The sequence below is a fragment of the Aulostomus chinensis genome, chromosome 17 (genome assembly GCF_037954235.1).
Source record: "Aulostomus chinensis isolate RoL2024-O1b breed Wild chromosome 17, RoL_Achi_v1.0, whole genome shotgun sequence".
NCBI lineage: Eukaryota > Metazoa > Chordata > Actinopteri > Syngnathiformes > Aulostomidae > Aulostomus > Aulostomus chinensis.
In genome coordinates, this window is record NC_141336.1 from 3507073 (window position 1) to 3523293 (window position 16221).

General features: G+C 43.5%; 1 protein-coding gene across 3 annotated transcripts in view; it reads right to left on the bottom strand.

The window, feature by feature from the left end:
* The window catches only part of atrn (attractin), a 142897-nt gene that overhangs the window by 75650 nt on the left and 51026 nt on the right, over nucleotides 1-16221 (bottom strand). For 2 of the 3 annotated variants that reach the window (XM_086183472.1, XM_086183474.1), the window contains exons 18-24: nucleotides 14525-14770; nucleotides 13204-13341; nucleotides 11903-11996; nucleotides 9718-9770; nucleotides 7160-7254; nucleotides 6091-6169; nucleotides 4625-4782 (exon numbers count right to left, since the gene is read on the bottom strand). In XM_086183472.1, the coding sequence (XP_086039598.1) occupies nucleotides 4625-4782; nucleotides 6091-6169; nucleotides 7160-7254; nucleotides 9718-9770; nucleotides 11903-11996; nucleotides 13204-13341; nucleotides 14525-14770 (863 nt within the window). The remainder of the gene's footprint in view (nucleotides 1-4624; nucleotides 4783-6090; nucleotides 6170-7159; nucleotides 7255-9717; nucleotides 9771-11902; nucleotides 11997-13203; nucleotides 13342-14524; nucleotides 14771-16221) is intronic. The other variant, XM_086183473.1, reaches the window with a different exon arrangement.

The following is a 16221-nucleotide window of genomic DNA, read 5'->3' on the forward strand; positions in this document are numbered from 1 at the left end:
AGGTGAGGTGTACCAGAGGAGAGGAAGGAGCTCTCAAGGAGAGTTCCTGAGGCTGCCTACGAACGCTTAGATTTCAGAAGCCGAGGAAACTAAAAGCCTTCAAACAGCAGGACATGGAGGCAGCTTTTTTCCTCCTCCAGGAGGAGGGCAGGGGGAAGGAGCTTGCACAGGGCAACCAGTCAAAACAGTTTTAGAAGTGATCAGAGAGGTACAGGCAGACAGACTGCACACAGCAAACACACACACAAATAAAAAATACCATACAAAAAAGGCCCAGATGCTCCTCCATCCATCCTGGCACAATATAAATGTTCTCCAGTTAAAAGGAAGACAAGACAGATCCCCTTCTTTCTTTCTTCTGTGCTGCATCAGGGAGCTGAGACCCACAGAGACCTGCTGACTGCTAGTTAGCCTAGCATAATGAATAGTAGTGAATGGAAAATGTTAGCATACCTCCATCAAAAGTCATCAAATGCATTTTTTTCCCCCAAAAAGGTCTATGGCAGCAATGATATAAAAACAGTTGTGCACACAGAATCAAACACACAGTCGGAACTACTTTCCTAACTGAGCGCACTGATTGGACGCAGCACCTTAAGACTTCACCCCACAGAACAAAGCATTTGTTGACGCGCAGAAAAGCGACGCGACTACTGCTGTTGCCGGCCAACATTAGAAGAAAGAATGAGGAGGGTTACTCCTGGACAAACCAACAAACTGCATACACATGAGGAGTGATGACGACTGGAAGCTTAAACTGAGTGGTAGCGCTTTAGCACAACAGAGCTGTGCGTTATTGCTGATGTTGCACCTATTCGCCTGACAAACTTGTGCTTATCCATCTTCCATGTCCACAACCAGATACTTTGTTCTCCTGCTTATAAAGGAAACTGCCTGCATAAATACAGTCAATATGTTTGCCAAGTTAGCTTCTTTTACAAGGATGGACACACCAGCCCTCTGCTAATATGCTGCTCTCTGATGGTTTGAAGTGCAAGAGGAGCTAGCTCATTTGTTACCTCTGGCGTGGAGGAAATGTGGTCACCAACATGTTTGTTTGCGACTCAAAACTTTTGGTGGAAAGACAGGTCCTACACAAGGAACAAGTGATTCACTTCTGAGGCGATCTGGATCCAACTGTACTGTAGAGCCTGGATCCTGAAGGCCGAGTGGCCATTGGCAGGATATAGCTGTTAGCAGTAGAGGTGCTTGTTCTCTGGGTGCTTTGTAAATTACAATGGTTCCTTTAAAATAAGACATTTTATGGGATTAGTAGCCCTTATTTGAAGTATGGAACTTACACATTTTCAGCAGAGTGTTCTGCAAGAAAAAGGTGTTTTTTTTTAAAAGACACTGAAAATCCTAAAGAGCCCTGGAGCAGCCATAGAGAACTCTCTCTGTCTCTCATATACAATTATATGTATATTTATGTAACACCCCCCCCCCCCCCCCCCCCTGCTAGGTAGTGGTGTGTGTCTTCCTCCAGCTCGGGTCCTCTGGGAATTTGAGGCTCCTGCAGTATCTTAGCTGTTCCTAGGACTACACTCTTTTGTACAGAGACCTCAGATGCTGAACCTGGAATCTGCTGGAGCCACTCTTCCAGTTTGGGGGTCACAGCCCCTGGTGCTGCGATGACTACCAGCACCACTGTTGCCTTCACTTCCTGCATCTTCTCTAGCTCCTCTTTCAGGCGTTGGTATTGATCCAGCTTGTCTTGTTCCTTCTTCTTGATGCTGCTGTCTCTTCAGATCACTACATCTATCACCACTACCTTCTTCTGGTGTTGCTCCATCAACACAATGTCCACTTGATTAGCCGTCACCAGTTTGTTAGTTTGGATCTGCCTGGGTTGTTCTCCGCCACCTTGGGGGGGAGGGGGTTCTTCCACTCTGACCTTGGGACTTCCAGCCCAGAATCGGTGCAGATGCTCCTGTGCACTATGCAGCCACTTGGTTCTGCCACTGCATGGAGGTTCTTCCTGCTCTGCATCTTCCACCCTGCTACTATGTGCTGAACTGTCTCAGAAGCACCTTTGCCAATCCTGATCCTGGGGCCCTGTCTGGTGGTCTAGACCCTGGCATCTACCCATCTGGTTCTTGGTACCTGCACGTGCTGCCATGAATGGAGCGTCTGTGCTGTTATTCAGTCCAGCCTTCTCACGACGCTTGCCCTCCCATGATGGTTCATCCTCTTCCTCAGCACAGTTGGATACCTGCTGCCTGAGGTATTCGCATTTGGGGACATCTTCCTAATGTAGTCCTGTATCTTGGTTGTTTTGTTCTCTCTCTGGCTCTGTGAAACCCTCCGTGCATTGTGAGGAGCTTCCTTGTCTTGATGTCAGAGGCCTGTATCTGCTCCTTTGGCCAGCGTATTATACCAGCAGGGTATCTGATGACTGGCAGCGCTACGTGTCGATGGCTCGGACCTCCCGGAGGTACTTGGCCACGGCTGACCTCCTTGAGGCCACCTCATGGTTTCCATTTGCTGGTGGGATCCCAAGATACGAGTAGCTGTCCTGAGCATCTGCAATTGTGCCCTCTGGTATTTCAACCCCACACACACACATATATGAATGAATAAACTTGATCCCACAATGTGGTTGTCCAGAGTACATATTATATGAATTATCCCATCAAATGATCATGGACATGAGATATAACTTGTTCTCTCAATTTAGTAATTTTGCATAATTTATCGAGATACGGGTTTAGTCCACAAATGAACTACAGTGAATTGTAGGAACAAGATTTATTGTGTGGCCTTTGGGGAAAGAAATTCTCTCTACGCCCACAAATAAATAAACATCCTCTTTATGGCCACTCCAGGGCTCTGTGAAAATACCATTTTTACTTCTTTTTTTTTTTACTTTGAAGAAATTCACACAGACTTTAGTCCCACAATTATGCTGCTGCAGCTTTTCCGTCATGTGCAACAGGAGAACTGTTGAGCGACAGTTTTCTCTCCACCAACCGTCCACAAGGAAGCGGTTCACCAAGTGCAGTGGCGGGTGGATGTCAGTTGCATAAAAACACACATGGCCGGCTGCAGTGGCCAGCAGATACAGAGCCCTATTCACTACTACTGCCAGGGAGCCAGATCAACACTGAAGAAAAGCTCCTGCACATCAAGGCAAGAGACTTTCTTCCCCACAGTGACCACACATTTACTGGTCACTGCCAAAATCCATCTACTAGCGCACTTTTTGATTAATAGAGAAGAAAAGTGTCTTGTAAATCGGACAAGATGACCAGTCAGAGTGAAAACTGACCACCGTTTTGCTGCCTTTGAAGAAAAAAAGACAGTATGTAGGCTATGTATATGCATCGCTGTTTATTTCTTTTTACACATACATGGGAGAACTGCACACATGCATGCATACTAAGAGAACATATGTTCTCTTATCTTGTAAATGCATTTACTTTAAGCGCACGGTTACATTGATTCCAACATTAGTACTGCAGCTACAGTCAGTTAGAACAAGCTAACACATGACAAGCATGCAGACATGAAAATGACTCCAAGCAGCAGCAGTGAATATTCAGGACAGTTTGGCTCAGTTCAGGCTCTACTCACACGCTACATGAGTAAATCTGACTTTTACTGTGTTTCAGTCTGCTTAAGTGATGCTGCAGCAAGGCTGAGCTTCAAGGCTGTACTTGGTACAGTGTTGCAAATCACATTTTGTGAGAACTGTGTGAATCTTTTCTTAAGGGGCAAGACTGGGGATCATTTCCTTCAGATTTCCCTCCAGTTTGGAACCTCTACCAGGGAGGCAACGTTACGGTCTCACCGTCAGCACACAAACTCACCAGACACGGTGGGGGGGTGTATGTTTTTTACACTCCCCCCCCCCCCAAGTGAATCCAGAGTCATCTTAAATTTGGTCAGAAAGACCTCAAGAACTCAGATCATTTGTTCTGTTACTGTGAAGACTGAGTTTCCAAACTTCATAAGAAGACACCCAGAAGCTGAATTCATGTCATTGTGTCCGAAAGTGATCGCAGGTTGTAACCCTGATGGAAGAAATATTTGAGTTACATCAAAACAACCCTATGCTGTGATGGGCAGCGACATAGAACATATTAAGCGTGTGTTCTCTAGCACCACCTAGTGGATCATGATCGTCAGGTTCCCGCCCTCTCACCCTAGACAACAGCCCCTGGCACGAGCGTTCAGCTTGGCAGAGCTACGATTCATGGATTTCAACTTTTCTTTCAGTCGCTGTAATTTTTCCCAAATTGTCAAAAATCACCAGCGTCACTCCATATCGCACCAGTCAGTTGTCTTCCCATGGGAAACCAACCACCCAGTGGATACTGGTCCCTACCTGTCTGACCGGACAGCCTAAAGGAATGTCAACCTTCAAAGAGTGACTGTCACTCTTCTACTGCCGACTAACAGGATGAAAGTTCAACACACGCTGTTCATACTGGAACATGCGGACATGCAAATTTTAGCGCAAAGTCTGTTCTTCCTTTTCTCAATGAATGCAAGTGTGCTTTTGCTCAAGTTCACATGCAGTAAAATGTTCTACTCGTCTCCTTTAGCATTACATTGTTATGGAGCCACTTTTTTTAATTAAGTTGAACCAGTTGAAGTTGAATCTAGCCGACGTGAATCTTACTTGAATCTTAATGGGCCATGTAAAGTTGCTGACGTAGACAAAGAATGTTATGTTTGGGCTGTTGCGGAAATCAAAGTTCTCGTTGGAGAAGCTGTCCTTGAACTCCTTGATGTTGCTCCGGGAGATGATGGGAATCTCCTCCCCAGTCTGGGTTCCTGCTGGGAAAAGAACAGATGGAAGGACACGCAGTTAACATAAAGAATGTGAAGAAAGAGGTTAATGAGGAGGTGGGGGAATTGGACAAATAAAAAGAAAATAAACAATCAAGATAGATGAAACAGAAGCTTAAGGAGAACGGCTCATCATCATAAACCCCCAGAAAACATAAATTGATAGTTTATGCAGCTATAGATATCTGTATTATTTTATCTTTTTATAATAAGAAATGACTAAGATTCAAATATAGATATATGTAAGAAGGTAAATTGAAATACCGTGACCAACGTTGTCAAACCCGAACCTCTCAAAACCAGGAATTTTATTAAATCAATTTTTTTATGTTTTTCTTTATAATGTCTAATAAAAGCCTCAATAATAACTCTTGAATGGCTCTTCATGAAAAGGGAGAGGATGACATGTCATAAGGAAACATTTTGGCCTGAACTGGGAGGTCAATATCTATCCATCCATCCATCCATCCATCCATCCATCCGTGAGAGCGACCACCTGCACCAGGTGGCATTATGATTCATAAATCAAATATGTTCAGGATCAATAGTGAGAATCCCCAAGTAAACTGAAGTGCCGCAGCTGGACTCACACCAGCAAGGGGGCGTGGCCTGTGCCCCCCCTCGTCAAATCAACAGGGGATGGTTTGGAGACCTCCAAATTGCGAAATATTTCTTTACATTTTTCCCATTTCGTCAGTAATAGAACTTCAGCTGTAGCAAGCAACTCACTAACAATGTTCTCATTCATGTTTTAAGACGCTACAAATGAAGCCGTTGCACAGAACAAACTCCTGAAACGCTGGCATTTAACGCAGAGGTGCGGAGTTGTTACTATGGAAACGTAATACTGTCATGTGTAGCTGCAGCAGAGTAAAGTAGCAGCGTTCAGACAGGCGTGTAGCAAGTAGCTTAAAGTTTCATCGTGAATCTTTGGTGTAAACTAGTCTTTAAGGAAAGGCCTCTGAGGAAATCTATCAAGCTTCCTTTACTTCCTGTTAGCACACGAGAAATTAACAGAACATAAACAGATTTACCACCCTAGTTTTAAATTCAATGATTTAAATGGTTTGATAGAACATCAACATGAAGTAAGAAAATCAACATTCACCAACAGTTTTTCTTCCGTCAGCTCCTAACTATACCACATTTACTCGAATATTCCAGTATTTGTGGAGCAAATTTACCACCGACTGCCCAGAACCCAAAAATGATCAAATGACAATGAGTTACAGAGAAACACGACCTCCTGTTTGAGTGAACCGACTGTTAGTTTGGGCGTTATTCATTGAGACCTACCGGTGAAGCTCGTGGCCCAGGTGATGTTCAGGTTGAAGTTCTTGGATGCATTTATGAACATGTCCAGGTCTCGATTTGGCTGAGAAGAGGACACAGAAATGAAGAGCAGCGGAGTTACAAAATGACGTCTTCCAAGCAGCAGAAGCCAAAAAAAAACAAAAAACAAAACAGCGGAACAGCAGAGCTGGAGTGTGATGGTGCACCCAATCAGCATCTGAGTCGCTTTGGTGGGGACTGCTTCCAGCTCCATTATGGGACTTTCTGAAATCATGTTGATTAGATTGGCATTCTAATATATCACTGAATGAGTTTCATGAAGACATTAGCGAATTTTTGAAAACAATTGTAATTTTCCATCATTACAGTATGTTTTGTTGCAGTTAGCATTGCTAGCCTTTAACCCAGGACACAATAACTCTCATTCAATAAGAACATTTTAAAGCTCTTTCAGATTTGATCATCATCATTAAAATCATGGAACCAGCAGGTTTTACCTCAGTGGAGGACAGATGTGTTTCTACTGGACCAAAGTAAATAGTTGTATTTATTGGAAGGAATTAAATTTCCTGCCTTTGTTAACGTTTGTTCCAGCTTTGTCAGGGCAAACAGGCCAGCTGGGATATTTAATCAGATCCGTATGTTTCAGTTTCAGCTCCAGATGCTGCAGCCAGTTAAACAAGACTATACAAGCCTGCGTTTGATGAGAAAACATCTGTGTGACTGTCTGTGTGATGAGTTCACGCTCCAACACCAGTTCCACCATTACTGGGCTCATCGGTGCCACAATGAACTCTACAGATGGAACTTCTGTTTTTTTCGATTTGACTGTTTTTATCCGTTGAAATTGGTTCTCTTGTAGCGTTCCTGTGTCTATGTGTGAGTGTGCCATCAAAAAAAAAAAAAAAAAATCAATCAAGCTGTAATTAATAAATTTGAATCCATTTTTGTAACATCAGTGTGAAAGGGAGAAGACTGGCTGCTACTGTATCTGGTCAGGTGACTAAACAATCTTGAATCCTATTAGCAGACAGCTGCCGGGGCTGCGGGGCATGCAGCGACACACATATACCTCCTCAGGTGTAGCCACGAAGTTGATGGCGGTGTAGTAGCGGTCGTCCTCCTGCGACAGGCTGAAGGTGAACTGGTAGTCGATCAGGAGCGTGTCTGTGTGAAGCCATCCAGCAGGCCGTGTGTGTGTGTGTGTGTGTGTGTGTGTGTGTGTGTGTGTTGGGGGGGGGGGGCAAGAACAAACAGCTTGATCAGTCTGGTGTGAAAGTCATACAAGAACACGTTTCGTCTCAGCTGGGAGACAATCAGAGCAGCATGGTGGACTCGTGGCTTCATCACGAGCTGATGAGCCACATGGATGAGGGGCGGAACGTCTTCCAGACACATCATTATATCCAGTTGGCCTGATTCAGTTCCTTGAGATAACGTCAACTACAGTTTTAGAATAAAAACAGCAAATAAATGAACACACAACTGCAGATCTGTACATTACAGGCATTAAACAAAGTCTTACTATAAGAGGAAAGAGCAACACAAAATACAAAAGTAAAGCAGAACAAATGTACAAACTATAAAATACAGTTGGCATACGAGTGAAATTTTACCAACTAAAGACAGAATCTTCTACAGGGAGGGGAATTAACTTAAGATTTAAATGACGGTAGTTTTACATGGAGGGGTACATACACAATAAATGTGTACACATGTATACTGCAGATACATGTATAGGAGTGTATGGGTATGTACTCTATCTTACCAACCAACCTTGTTTGTGTGTGTTGTAATGATTATTCTTATCTAAATTGATGTCAGTATCATTACAAGCATCCTTCTAAAAATTGTCCATTTGTTTTTACTCTCTCTCTCCCTGTGACATGTATAAATATTGGAGGACTCCTCCAGGCGTGAAAAAACTGTGAGGTAATGACAATTAATGACAACAGTCCTAAGATGAAGTATTTAAAAAAACAATAATAAAAGCTTCCACGCGGCGTAGTATAAGGATATTAGACAGTTAGATATTTTTGTATCATGGACATATTCAAATAGCGTTGAAGTGCTCCTTTTCATGTTACTTGAACTCAATCAAATCTAGGAAACTTGGAGACGATGAACAGAAACTCCAATCTGATTTTAGATTTAATTACATGTATCAAACTGACACGAGAATAAAAGGTGGCAGAGCAGACTGGCATTTTCTTACTGGCTGGTTTTACTCAATCATTTGAAAGTGAATTCAGAATTTGATAGAATTGCATGTAATTACTATTTTCATCCCCAAGTCTACAAGTCGACCGCTGCAGCTTGATGACTCAACGAGATGTGACAGTAGGGGTTCATCAGTTTGACAGTTCATCAACCACCCTCATATTTAAACAATAAAATAATAGTTGCGCGATGGATGACAGAGCGAGTTAATTCAATGATTTGACAGATGTAGCGCTGAACCATTATTATACTTAACATAATCAGGGTTGACAAGAATAACGATGACGAGGCCGATCTGCAGGGAGGACCACTGAGCTGCAGCCTGGATAAAGAACTGCCACTGCGGCATGAAGAGCAGACAGAATTATTAAAGATATTCTTTTCTGTTTGGGCTGAAACATCTAATTTAATGATGATGACGTGATTTTAAAGATGCCCATCAAGGGACTGGTGTTGAAATTAGCTTTGGCTACAGTACATTAGATTGGTTCTCTGTACAAATAAACGACATCAGCCACCCGAGCCTCAAACATCTCCTCAAAGTTGAATCAACTTGACTTTCATCTTGTTTTGGATTCTTTCCAGACTTGTTTCTCTGGCAGTGACCAGGGCTGGGTATCGCTATGGACTTCCTGAATGGATCCGGTTCCGATACCCAGGGTCCAGAACTCTCTGACACAGACATTACTAGAGTTACTATATACAGCTTTGTCCTTCAGGGCCATGTGTCTTAAAAAGAACCGATTCATTCAGGTTTGTATCACTACATTCCATATACACGCGCACGCACAAACAAAACCTGGGAAGCCATCATTCTCAACAATGCCTGAAGGGCGTTATTTCCTGGCGCGTGGAAAGAGTGACAGCGACTTGACTGCAGGTATCTTCTCCAGTGCGGTTGGGTTTGGCTCTGATGTCTTTACTGATCTGGGTGGTGAACTCGTCTCAACTGGCCACCGAGTGTCAGAGATTTGTGGTATTTCCACAGTACCTGACCTCTAGTTCTCACATCATGTTTCTGAAATCCAAAATGCTGCCAGGCTTCTGCCTTCAGGCCTGACGCTGCTCCACTGAGAGCAGCGTCAGCAGCATGGCGTGGTGTCGCAGAGGACAGGGCATACATGAAAGATTGATCAAGGATTTTATATAATCAGATCATCGCTTAATGACATGACAGAATCGCCACAGAAATGTCTGGGTTTGTGCAGTGGGCTGTGCAGAACAAGAGAACCAGCGTTGGATCTTGAAAAGGGTGACACACGATCTCCAGTGGGTTTCCAACTCAGACATCAGTACCACTTTGATGCAAATGCCGTGTGTGTGTGTGTGTGTGTGTGTGTTGACATCCACCTGAAGCAGGTGAGCCCCCCCCCCCCAACTAATGAAGTCAGAAATTGGAATTCCACTTACAGTAGCATGTTCCTTTGAGAGGGTTGCCTTGGTAACGATTCTCAACTTCACACCTAAAAAAGAGAAAGGGGATTGATTAACCAAAGATGGGAAATAAGTGATGTAGAAAGAAGAATTTCTGATCAGAACAGAAGAAATAACTGCATCAAGCTGAGGAACAGAGTCTTCATCATCAGACAGTACAAAACAACAATAAGAAAATCAAGAAGAATGAGAGAAGGCCTGCGCCAAAAGACCGACACAGCTTCTGCTCCAGCGATGATCTGAAGATGATCAATTGATTGTGATGGTCCGGACAAGTTGTTTAAGACAAACGTCACGACACGATGAGTATTCTTAAACACTGAAAATGCACCGGCACGTAGCCTTGTCAGAGTCAGGAGAAACGTCTCTGGTTGAAAACCTTTTAGAAAAGGAAAAAATAAAAAGGGGCTCTTGACTTTTAGAAAGTTCAAGTCCAGTCATAGATCAAGTCTGAACCGAAACAGTTCAAAGAATTACACCCAGAAACTGAACCGCTGAGCAGAGGGAGACGTCTTTGAGGGCCTGGAGGATCAGATGCATATATGGCTGGATTATGAATGTTGGCAAGAAAAAAACGGAGTGGAATGGAAAAGAGAAACTGTCAGCTGGTTGTTGCTCCTGCTGCTGGAGGCAGACTTACATCTCCTTTGTAGATTTAAGGTTTGCAACACAACTTTGATTTCCATGTCAAAGAACATCACAAGAAGACTAACATGCGATCTTTACAGTCCTTTGTTTGTTGCAACAAAGAAAAATAATCAATAGCACAAGATTCTGATGAACCGTGAAAAAAATTGTCTTGGATGTAAAGAACTTTGTCAGTCTGTAACTGTGAAAGGTGCTTCAGAAATAAACTTTGTGTTTAATTCTGGAATTGTAAAAACCTGCTTTAACAATAAAGAGGATGAACAGTCCAAAACCTCATTAAGACATATATAATCATAGTTAAGATAAATTTGGGTTTTTCATGAAACCAACCCTTGCTCAGGCGTTAATAAACGAAAGTCTCAACGACGGCTTCGCTCTCTCTCCTGATGAGTTCAGTTTTCTCAAAATCAGTAAAAAAAAAATATTCTGGGGGGTTTTGAGAGATTCGGGAAGACATTCAAAATGCCGGCGGTGGATGGAAGCTCTGTTTGGAAATGCTGCCATTAATCAAGCAGCTGTTGTTTTTAGTGTAGCTTCATCAAGACAATGCGAGCCAGCTAACTTTGTTTGGTTTAACACATTAAACGCACAGATGTGGTGCGGCGACAAAGACCCTTCAAAGCCAGTATGGGGAGATTTTGTTGGATGTTGACCTGGAGGGGATGGGACTCCCTACTCTGGCCTGAGTGAGACAGCTGGGGGACATAACCCCCCCGAAACAGAGATGACATCATCCATTGGTGTTGTTTCACCATGGACGCCATCACGAGACTATTTGGTGGACGTCTTGTCCTGGGTGACGCGATTGCAGGACTCTGCTGCAGTGTCCACTTCTCCAGAGCAGAGATTAGAGAGATTGGCTGCTACTGTTTTCAAGTCTAGTGGGAGTGATAGAACCTCAATCCTTCTAGATTCCACCCTGCTCAGCGTTGGTGAGTGCAAGCGTCCAGCCTTGTTCCCTGTAGTCCCACCGCGCCTGAGTCTGCGCGCTGATATTGGCAGAGAAGTCAGAGAGTGAACGGCTTCCTTGCTCACACGTGGTAGCAGCCTTCAGGCTTCGCTTTGACCACTCAGTGACACCACCACCGGACCACTGAACTTCAGGGGGCAGCAGCTTTTACAACAAAATAAATAATTTGGGAGCTCAGCTCCTCTGGGTAAACACAGTTTTTGAGTTTGCTGAAAAAGCCTCGGGAAAAGTTAGAGCCGGGGAAAAGGGCTTTTGGAGGGCATATTGTTGTGCTCTCTAAGGGCCAATAAGCATCTCTCTGTGTGTGAATGTCAGGACTCATCAGCATAATCCATGTATTAAATTGTATGAAAATATTACCATTAATTAACCGTGAGATGCATCTCAAGTGCCATCAAAATATGAGCAAGAGGTGTCAGAAATACTGTACGTGATGTCAGTCAACACACAACCTCGGCCGAGCCTTAACGGCCCGGCGAGCGCAGACCGCAGCACAGGCAGGAAAGAGTTACACAGCAGGACGGATGAGTGGGGTCGACTCACAGGTGGCAGCGGTCTCCTTTGATGCCCTTGGTGGTGCAGAAGCATTTGCCGTTGTTGGGGTTGCACATGCTGGCGTGGCCGTTACACTTGCAAGCTGAACAAGTCACAAGCAAATATGTACAGTTTTACACACAAATGCTGCTTTAAACACGTGTAGTAGAAACATCATGTATGTGAGGGCCAAATACTCCAACAACACACAGGGAGCTCCTGTACACACGATGCGAACAGGCTCAGTCTGCTGGCATCAACAGGTTTACCAGAGCTTACCAAACCCGCATGTACACAGCAGGCGGCAGCAAAGGGGTTTCAGACCTTCTACAGACTCTTGGAATCCCTGCTTGTTCTCCAGCCACAGCAAAAGGGATAAGAAGTCCAACAGTTTGGTTCCAGAGATCAAAATAGGGCGGCACAAGTATAAAGTATATTGCTTGCTTTTGGAATATTTCGTATCGGTGTGATATCGCATATTTCTATCACCCTAGTTTTGCTTCGGTCTCCTCACCTTTGCTCAGCATCAGTCAATTAAGACAAGGAAACAGTGTGGCACATGCATATACAGACTGTTTTGCAAATGAGTGTGGATGCGTTTTTCAGTATGTACATGTCCTAGAAACTTATTCTGTCACAGGTAGCATTGGCGCTGGTGAATATCAGCTATCGGCAAAGTCTTTTGTAAAGATATTGCATGTGAGTAGCAATGAGGGCTTGAGGATCAACGAGGTCTATCACAACTTTATTCAGATTCAAACTGGCATGTTACCTGGATGAGCTGCTCAGAATGTTATTTTGGAGGCACTGTATACATTTGCGCACTTTGTCACTTCATCATTACTTGTTATTTTGTCATTCTAGCTGTGAATACATACATGTCTTTACCCCCCTGGAGGGAGTTGAACCATAAATAACATGCAAATACCGTTGACATGATAATTTCCAGGTTTTATTGATTGACTGTAACTGATGTTAAACACAGTAAATCTATATTTCAAAGGGACACCTGGAATTACGAGTCTAAAATCACCAGCATATACCGTGGCTATAATTTCTGCTAAATTAAGCTGTCGAAGGAATGGAGGATTGATTTGTTGTGTGATTGGCCGGCTGTGGCTGTGGGTGTGAGCTGCAGAGGGAGTAAATGTTTAATATCCCTGGGGATCACTTGACTGTGCAGCCAGGAATCAGGAAAATGGCCGACATAAAACTGGACTGTAAAATAGGGACAAGTTCAATGAAGCTGTACACACAAAGACTGACTGGATGATTTACTGCTGGAGCCAACCGTCCGCACTGATACTCACGCTGGCAGCTGCCTCCGTTAGTCGGATCACCGTAGAACCCAGAGATGCAGCTCTCGCAGTGTCGGCCAGTTGTGAGGTCCTCGCACTTCTCGCACATGCTCTCGTTGACACACTGGCTGTGGCCGTTACACTGACAGGCTGGGAAAGAGTGAACAGACTGCATGAGCATCACACAAAGGAAACAATTAAGACTTTTAATAAACAGCCTCAGGCATAAACAGGAATTAATTTGTAAGTTAATTTGTAAGTACAGAAAATGATGTGCAGTCTGGGATACGTAGGAGTTGTGAGCCGTCCAGTGGCACCAGACATAAAGTTTGATTGGGTTAATTCGATTTCCTCCAAGCATGCCAGGTTCAGCGTCTTCAAGTGTTGCTACACTGATCTATCAGACTGTAAGAACTTCTTCAGTTCACTGGCTGACACTCAGAGTATCAGAATGAGTCAAAAAATCCCTTTTAGTGGGCAACATTTTTAAACACGGTGGGATTCTGAGCAGCTCAATTAATGTTTGACGGCTAATATCGAGTGATTGGTATTGAACTTGAGCACGCGCACCAGTTTCAAGACTCATCTTTTCCTAGAGCAGCCCTGCCTGGAGCTGTGAATGTTCTCATCTCTCCTCTGGAACACGGACTTTGTCAAGGTAGTCCAGCTGAAGCTGAGTGATGGTGATGTCACATTACATCATTACTTTCTCAAACTAAAGCAGAATCACTGAGACAACTCCCCTCCATGAGTGAAATGATCAGCATGCCTGGATGCATCAAATGTGAAGACAAGTGGTAAACCTTTTGTTAAGCTGCAATAGATTTATTAGTTAGTAGTTAGTATTAGTGGCAATAGATTTAAAAAGAATTTTGTAGAGTTCAGACCACCACTGAGTCCGTGTTACGCAGATCTAGTGCAACATGAGAGGTCATTTTTGTGCATTCCTGCTGATGGAAGCCAAAGAGTACATGCTAATTTATACACATCCACAACTGATGTGCCATTCATGGCTGGATACGTTTTCAAAACTTTTAGGAATAGGAAGCGTAATGAGAAATTCATGAGAAATTGAATTAAATGGCCAAAAATGCCACTTTGTGCTTGCAATGTTACTATAAGTAGATAAATTCCTACGCCGACAAAAACTCATGATCATGAAAATCAGCCCAGTAGTTTTTGTGTTAAACTGCAGACAAACTAAAAAACTTGACCTCGCTGATGTGAAAATGCCAATTCTCCACCGTGTTAAACTCCTCAAGATGTCCCCCCCCAGGAGTTTTTGATCAAACCCCCCTCCCTTACAGCCTGGCTGAAAACATGATTGTTCTACCTGGACAGTGGATGAAGGACCAGTTGTACTTGGCCTCACTGGGACACATGCTGGCGTTGAGGGCTGGCTGAGGGTTAGCAGGCAGGCCAGGAAGTGTTGACGGTGCCGGGACCGAGGTGTGGAAAGGCCCGCGGTATGAGCCCTCTATGCACTGACCTTTCCCCGTGTTACTGGGGTCGGTGCACCAGCCGCAGCCCGGCTGGTCCAGACACTGGCCACATGTTCTGTACCCAGAGCAGTTTTCCGCTGGAGTGAAACACACAGCACCAGTTGAAAACACGACAAGATGTTCAGTATTTGTGTAGTATGTATCAGGAACACAGCAGTTGACAAGTGAAGGCTGAGAGCAGAGAAATTGGATGTTTGGAAATGAGGTGCAGTCTTTCCAGAAGTTAAATTAATAACATCCGTAACCGCTCTACAAGGCTCCACGGTTAATTCGACTAATTCCTCAGTCACTGGTCGTCTCACCTGCTCTTCACAGATATTTCCTTATATTTTAATTCACAACTCTCTGCCCTCGAGGGCTTCTTCCGCCTATGGCTGTAAGCAGCTATTGGTATTTAATTGACCTGCCAGGATAATAAATGAAAATTGTTCTCCTAAGCATCGTGTGAAAACAAAGCGGTAGCCACAGACGGTTATCAAACCATTAAACCGGATTAATATTCCCCATCTCATCCACTGGAGGAGCCACAGTTAATTGTAGCAGGCTAAATCAAGGTTAAATAAGCAAGCATTTAAAGATGCTCTGCTCCAGAGAGCCGCACTTGTTTTAAAAAAATTTTAGTCTGATGAAGATCGCTACGTACGCTTGAGAGCTTGAGTGCTTTAACAGCAAGTGGAACATTACGTGGGTAGACTCTAGATATCGACTTCTTCTATGCACCTGCCTGGGAATGCGCAGGAGATCATGGCAGCTTCGTCAGAGATTTGAAGAGTTTGCTGCGACATTTTATGTGTCCTGCTTTAATGGCAGCAACAGCGACTTGTGAGGAGTTTGCCAGACGTGTACTGGGTAGGATACTGGTTTTATAAGCTCAGATGAACCAAAATAAACTGCAAAGTGCTGAAAACCTCCACCGAGATGAGTAGTAACATCATATCATCCTACCTTCAGATATTATATTAAAAACAAGTCCACAGACTCACAGATCCAGAACTCGAAGATGTGATTTTTGCCACGCCCATAAAAAAATACCATCATTGGCTGTGTCCTGTCAGTGACCCTGAACAGTCCTCAGGCTCCAGGATCAAAGGAAATTTGATTTTATCGCCTTGTAATGTCTCCAAATCATTTGTTCCTCAAAAGATTTTCCACCAAGTTTCAAAATCTGTCCTTTCGTTTCAGAGATAATCTGCTAAAATCAGACACACGGCAGCAAATATAAATGAATATAAATTAATCATGAGCATCAGTTCTGGGTGTGAAAAGTGTTTAAAATCTTAGAATTCAAATATATTTTGATCAATGTTTGAGTCAGTAGATCAAATTCAAGGCTCAAACTTGATGGCCAAAACATTCAAAAATCAAACAAACAATTAATATGTTTGTTTGTTTGTTTGTTGTTGTTTTTTTTTTTGGACAACCCAACTGTAAATGTGTTCAGTTCCTCATTCCAGATCACATTTCATTTCACCGGTCTTTCATTTCATCGATATTTTTCTAAAAAACATGTCCAGACGCTGGTTTTCAA